The sequence below is a fragment of the Melampsora larici-populina genome (genome assembly GCF_000204055.1).
Source record: "Melampsora larici-populina 98AG31 unplaced genomic scaffold MELLAscaffold_187, whole genome shotgun sequence".
Lineage (NCBI taxonomy): Eukaryota > Fungi > Basidiomycota > Pucciniomycetes > Pucciniales > Melampsoraceae > Melampsora > Melampsora laricis-populina.
Genome location: NW_006768948.1, coordinates 12,280 through 19,437, shown reverse-complemented (window position 1 = coordinate 19,437; position 7,158 = coordinate 12,280). Strand labels below are relative to the sequence as shown.

General features: G+C 37.2%; 2 protein-coding genes across 2 annotated transcripts; one reads left to right on the top strand and one right to left on the bottom strand.

The window, feature by feature from the left end:
• Window positions 1-598: 598 nt before the first annotated feature.
• On the top strand, window positions 599-1,466 carry MELLADRAFT_86341 (uncharacterized protein; the record flags this gene model as incomplete). Its single annotated transcript, XM_007419425.1, has 3 exons — window positions 599-601; window positions 688-1,391; window positions 1,460-1,466. The coding sequence occupies 3 exons, from the start codon at window positions 599-601 to the stop codon at window positions 1,464-1,466; spliced, it is 714 nt and encodes a 237-aa protein (XP_007419487.1).
• A 3,251-nt stretch (window positions 1,467-4,717) lies between these two features.
• MELLADRAFT_123648 (pheromone processing endoprotease) lies at window positions 4,718-6,637 on the bottom strand (the record flags this gene model as incomplete). The annotated part of the gene is made up of 6 exons (XM_007419424.1): window positions 4,718-4,751; window positions 4,828-4,888; window positions 5,076-5,336; window positions 5,715-5,785; window positions 5,907-6,192; window positions 6,532-6,637. The coding sequence occupies 6 exons, from the start codon at window positions 6,635-6,637 to the stop codon at window positions 4,718-4,720; spliced, it is 819 nt and encodes a 272-aa protein (XP_007419486.1).
• Between the last annotated feature and the right edge of the window lie 521 nt (window positions 6,638-7,158).

The window sequence follows — 7,158 nt, the reverse complement described above, 5'->3', positions numbered from 1 at the left end:
TGCCCAGCAACATATCCTCAGGGTCCAAACTCAAGTCTTTCACTTCCAGCTTCCTATTAGTTGTTGATAAACTTATACTATATAAGCAATAAACTCTGAGAAAATTTGGATCCCAATATATATAAGTTCCAGCTACAAGAATTGTTTTCTGTCAGTACTTTTTGATTTTTCCTAAAATTCTGCTCTTGATGTCTCTCCTTCTTCTATATTCAAACACTGTGTTGCCTGTTAAGCAGTAATGGGATATCCCATTTGCCCAGTTCCCTAATATTCTTTCCCTGAAAATTTCTTGAAACCTTGATATACCCTATTTTATCTGCTGGTCCAAGAAGATGATTGTTTTCTTCCAATCCCCTACAAATTTTTATCTCAATAAACCTTGAGTCATTTCCCTCGTTTAATTTCTGATATATGATATTGGTTAGAGGCTTTACAGACAATAATTTTTCTTTTTCTTTTTATACTTCTAGCATATACCAACACTGATTTGCTTGTTAGGAATTCATTAGATATCAAATTTCCTTAGATCCTTGATATTCCTTCTCTGAGAAATTCTTAAAACCTTGTCATACCCTAGGTTATTTCCAGGCACCAAATAATGGTTTTTCTCTTTCAATCTCCTACATCTTCTTATCTCAATAAATCTTGAGTCCTTTCCCTTGTTTGATTGTTGATGATATTGGTTAGAGGCTTCAGAGAGTATCAAGCCTTGGAACTGAAATCTTCTATACATTTGACAGCTTACGCAAGATGAAATTTCAAAAGATCTTTGTTACCATCAATATGTTGATGAATCACACTGCCCTTAGTAGTGTGATCCCTCAACTTGAGGCCAACTCAGCCAAGCAATTAGAATTGGCTGACCCATCAGCTTGTGGATCATCTGGTGTGGTCTACTCAGGCATCACTCAAGCATACAATCAGAAATTGGAACATGCAGCCCAAATGGAAGCACAGGCAGAGAAGGAGTTTGGAACTTTGTCTCGCGCCATCCATCATGATAGAGATTTGATAGAGTTTCAACCACCAACAGAGTTTGCACCCCAAGCTCCTGGCGTGATTCCATCACCAATGATGCTTACACCAGCAGCCCCTGGTGGTATTCCATCACCAATGGTGTTTACACCACAAGCCCCTGGCGTTATTCCATCACCAATGGTGTTTACACCACAAGCCCCTGGTGGTATTCCATCACCAATGCCGTTTACACCACCTCACGGGATTGTACGACCACCAACAGATCCAAATTTTCCAGCCATATACGCAAGAGAGTTTTGGAATGACGCATCTGATGATCACAAATACAAATACATCATAGGAGGAGCTGTGGCTGTAATTCATACTTTTGCTGCTGCATTATACTCCCTCATGGACCATGTCAGATACGAAAGGTAAGAAACCCCATCTTCCATCTGTCCTTGCATATATCTTGAATAACATTTGTTTTGTGGATTATCAGGCATTAGTTGGCAACCAACCTAGAAAACAAGATGTTAGTTGTGGCAGGTGGTCAGTCTTCCAAGTTCGGCTGTGAATAGCAGACTTGAGGCACTCAAAAAAATCAAACAAATGTATCAGAGGAAAGGGATGAACAAAATTCACAAAACCTCAGTTTCTTTTCACTTGTCCTTATAGAATTGGATTGTTATGGTAACTCACTCTTTTTTGTACCAATTTCATCCTTTCTTGAATCCTCAAATCTTCAGTCTACTCTTGTCATTCAAAACTCTACTAGCCAATTGGGCGGCGGGCGCCGCCATTTCAAACTCTGAGACCACACAGCCAACAAAGATGCCTCGGATTGAAAAATCCAAGGTATCATCGGACTCAGAGATCTGTGAAAGGCGCAAAAGGGGTGTTTGTGCGGCTTGTAGCAGTGGAAATTCCTTTCCTCTGTAAGAATTTTGAATGGGTACAGATTCAGCATGATCAAGAAGCATATGATACTGGTCTACTTTCTTGGAAAGCAAAAAGATAGATAAAAATGTTGGTGGTTAGGAGTGGCCTTGATATTGGCTTTGAGCCATCTCAAAATAATTCCTAAAATGTTGAACTATGATTAAATGGGGTTGGGAAAGCGGTTGGTTGAAATTTTGCCACCCCCAATCTAGGCAAGAAGGGATACTAATTCAAAGCAAAGCATACCCTCATCTGAGGTATCACATTTCCAAAGGGAGTAGCACACTAATGAGCATGATCATATTCATCTTTGTACTATATGATTTTCATATGGATAGTTTGACAACAAAAGCACATATAATGGTCTCATTTGGTCTATGACACAGACAACCACATCTTTTACTTTCATAATTGACATCTGAACTTTAGAATACATGCTTTTGCGCTTCTTTTGGAAGTGCAACAAACACCAAGTTGTGCCTTATTGAACCCAGGAGATTGAAAAGAATATCCATGTTCAGTGTCTTCAACATGTCTCAATCATTGAATTAGAGAATTCAATTCAGTGAGCAATTGATCAAGCAAATTTTGGCTTGGAATGCTGCCAAAGTTAACATACAGTATATTTGTTCTGTAGGTGAAAAGTACGTTTCCAAATCATTAAAAATAGATTCAAATCAAGATGAAAGGTATTGAAAATTGATTCATTTGGCCTTTTTATCAAACAAAAGGATTCAAGTTGAAATATTGCACACTCTTCCACTCTTGATTGCCAAATATCCACCCGGAGATTTCAATCCGAGAGTGTCAATCAATATTGGTCCCGCCACTGCAAGATCAAAGACACTTGCACTGTATCAACACAAGACACTCAGGAGACATATGATTGTCAGTGCTTGACTTCACATAACGACAAGAGATACCTTCAGCTGGGAATTTCTTGGAGAAGTACTCTATCAGATTTGGCAGTTTGAGATAGAAGATTGTGTTAGAGATTAATCCTATGATTTTGAATCTCTCAAGAATTGCCAGACAAATTTTTTGTATGTGAAATTCTGATATTTTTGCCTCTTCTTTGGTGATCATTATCAGAACTATCACAAGACCTGGAGATCTGAACTCTACGCCTAAGTGATATGGCCAGATTTAAGATTTTTAGGATAAATTTCAATATGGGAGTCTTTAGTTGAACCATAGATATAAAAAAGGTGATGGAGAGGCTTTGTTTTCAAAGTCAATTCAATCATCACTTTGTATAATGAAAAAGGGATATGATAATGTTGTTGTCGTTGGATTTACAGTCTCTTCTTTCTTGATTTCAAATTTCTCTTCTGTTTTTTTTGGTTAATGGTTTTGATTAAACTTCCTTTAGCTGAGTTTCATTACAAATTTCATCAAATACTTCTGATGTAATATCATCATTTTTGTGATTGTGAGCACCAACCAAGGTATGGCTTGCTCTGGAAGTCCATGGCTGATAGGTGTGCACAGATGAGGAAAATCACTTATTCTTATAACCAAGATGACTGTAAGGTCAAGTTCCACTTGAACTTCACTGATATCAGACTTTCAGACCAAAGCCTAGACTGATCTATCACCAACATTTCTTTCACCAGAAGAAAGGTCTACACCACTCACAGAGATCAGAATGGAACAGGAAGATTGAGAGAGTAGGAAGAGAAACCTCAAAGAAAAAAAAAAGAAGGAAGGAAGGAGAGGAATAGACAACATATAAACCCTCTCTCTACAAATACTAAAGATATGCTACAGCTACATGATCTCCTTCCTTACAATGACCTCAAGCAAAGTTTTTTTGGTTGCATACTGTTGTAAGAAATTTTACATTCCCAAACAACAGTACCACCATTTGCACCCAAGTGGCTCACATCTGGACACAGCTCAGCTCTCATTGCTTAAGTGTATTCTGTTCTTAAAATACCAACAAACCCACCCAGGCAATGTCCAGACCGCAAGACTTTGTGAGATTGGGAAGTCATTTACCATGCACAATCAGGTGGGGGCCGGCAGCACCCCTCCTCAACAACCAAAGGTTGATGTAAAACACGTATCAGACTGAAGTCTGAATGGTGCTTCTAGATGATATACATTGAGCACACAACCTGAACAAACTGGATCAACCAAAAATTTACCATCAGATTTGATTCCATCAAAACATAAAATCTATCCATGATGTTTATTCTCAAAGCATAACAAAGTTGAAAGAGTTGAAGGAATCATGAGTGTTAATGGATACCTCTAATACATGATGTACGGGAACAATAAGTGACAGGTCTACCCCAAGCAATTCCAATCTATTTTTAATTTCAAGTACACAGTTAACTGCTAAGGGTGCTTTTGTTTGACAAAATTACGGCAAGAATTTGCATTCTGGAAAATTCAAAGTATTGGTTTGATAGAGCATATTGTTGAAGTTTAACGTTTACAGAATGCACATTCCAATGGAATGTGCTTTAGCAAAATCCACCTAAGGGTGCATTCACTCAAGCACATTCTGTGACCTTCAAGATTCAAAATGAGCCATACTTCACCAAACCAACACTTCTATTTTTTTGGGATGCAGAATCTTGTCAGAATTTTTGTAAGTGGACATGTCCTTAGGCATACTTGTTGCTACACTTTGTAAATATGAAAGTCACCATTCAAACATGTTTCAGTCATCAACACACACATATACTTTGATGATGTTGTGAAATAGGGAACCATGTTGATTTGTACATTTATTCTTTCCTACATCAGTTGTATGCTATAGGATTTGAATCAAATGAGCAAAAAAATCAATGGGAATTGAAAAAATGAGTCAGTTCCAAGAAACAAAGATAATGAATTGTTTCCTGGCAAACTTTTCAAGTGATTGAGGATTGAAAAAATGAAGAAAGAAAGATATGAGGAAAAGAAAAGAAGATACACATAACAATATCATCACCCGAACCAGATGAATAAGTAACCACCATATTAGCCGCACAAACTTCTGAATAATCAGAATGTAAATATTTTCAATTGACCACACTAATAGTGGCCAAATAAATACTATTTGTATAATCCTAAGATCCAGCTTCAAATTAAACCAAACTGATCTCAAAGAAAACAGGAATTGGTAAATTGTAACCTAATCAAATGACTTTTTTGATAATGAATCAAACTCAACAAACTTCAACTTAGATCATCCAAAGTCATAGCTAATCCATCATCCACAATAGCTAGAGCAACGTGCTTGCCCGTGATCCCACTTGCCCAAACATCCGTTACATTGATTATATGTTGACAAAGTTCATCATTAGCTGTATGCCATTGTTTTGGCCAAAGTGGATCTTTAATATCAAATTGAGATCCTAGTCTTTGACTTAAACTTTTCATCTCCTCTCGTTTTTTGAGCACTGGTGCTTCTAGTTCTCTTTTGATGATCAGTGTGGTGCTATCTGTTGATGGAATGTAAATTAGGTTTCATTTATGCTGTTTTTGTAAGACTTGTTTGCCAATGGATTTCATTAGTTTGATAGCTTGTTGCGATGAAAGTAATGGGGCTTACGGATCTACGTTGGTTGTTACAATATGATTGACCTAGTTTTTAGACTTCGCGTGAGAGGGATTGATTGTGTAGTAAGTGCTTAAAGTAATCATAACATTTGATCGTACTTTCTCTTTGTTTGATTTGATTTGTTCAGCTACTTTGAAGTGAATGATAGTACAGATGATTGAAACCTGCTTTGGCAATTTCTTTATGAGCTTTTACTAAATAAACATCTTTCAATTTTCCTACTCTTTCTACAAAGTCGACTTCTTGATAATAAATTCACTCGATTGTTGGTAACGACTGAAATTTCGATCGGATCCATCGAGTTCTTTGGAAAGAGTAAGACCAAATAACCTTTTGAAACAAAGAATTGGTGTCATCTCGACTCAGATTTGATCCTCGTCTTGCTTGTTGTCCTAGTCATGACTTCAATATCTACAACACATTTCAATTAAACTCTTCTAAAAGAACGCACAATCTATCCTGACCCCTTTGATCGGACTCTCCCTGTTGAGATTTGATGAGGATCGGCGCCAAAGGTAATTCGTCTCGAGTACTAATTTGAGCGTCTCCTACTTTACAGTCGAATCGAGTAGCTAGACGATGATGATGAGATCGTATCAGTCCACTTGTGCTCATGATCTGATCTGGTCTCGGTTTTTGTGGATCCAGGAATAATAAATACAGAGCATTAGAGATCCAACTTGGATTGAGTTCTGATAATCCATCTTCTGTTTTGATTGGGAGGATCACTTTTGAATCTGGATGCGGATAGAATGAGTTTAGATTTTCGAGTTTCTGAACTTGAAATGGTATTGTGAATGGTCATGAGGATGGTGGAATGCAGATCAATGTGAAGGAATATTGTTATAGGTGAGCAGTTTGTTGTGTTATTGAATGTAATATGGTGTTTGGGTTGATTTGATTTGGTCTACCAGGATGTGGTGCGATCAGAAGAGTAAACAGTGGCTAAGGCCTTGTTGTTGATGTTCCGCTTAGTAAGCCGATTGAACTTGATGATTTATGATTCAAGCCAAATGAAAGACACTGATTAGTTGGTGATCATTGAACTTTAGATCAGTAATCAAACCATGGCTTACCATAAGTATTCCAAACAGTTGATGGTTTTCTTATCCACCAGATTGTAAAGGCCAAAGTAGTAGCCAAACCTGTGATCAGAACAGGTAATCTTAATGGTGAGTTCATACGTGTCCTCCTTGTCCGATGTCTGATGAGTTTATAAGGGTGAGATTTAAATGCAGTTTTATTGTCTGTTTGATCATGATGGAATTCATAATGATTGTGTTGATGATTGATCAATAGATAGGAAAGTATGATGAGATGTCTTTGAAGTGGATGATCATGAAGTCGACAAGTTTTTTGATGACCGCTTAATCCTAGGACACAATTGGGGTGTAGTTGTTATTTCTGATGACAAATGAAGTACATAATAGTGGAAAACGTGGGAGTTAAATTAAATGATTAGGATGTGTAAACCCTGAAATTGTAGGAAGGGGATTGAGAGTTTAAATTTAATTGAGTTTTGCCGCCGAACGCAGTTTGCCCTTAACTTGAATGATTAACTTGAATGATAATACAGTAGAGTTGGTGTAGTTAGATGAGACTGAGATTGATGTGGTTGTCTGATTGATATCACTGTTATTGGTAATTATTGATTGATGTGAATCAAGTGTATTTCTAATCTAGTTGAGGGACAGAAGAAAAAA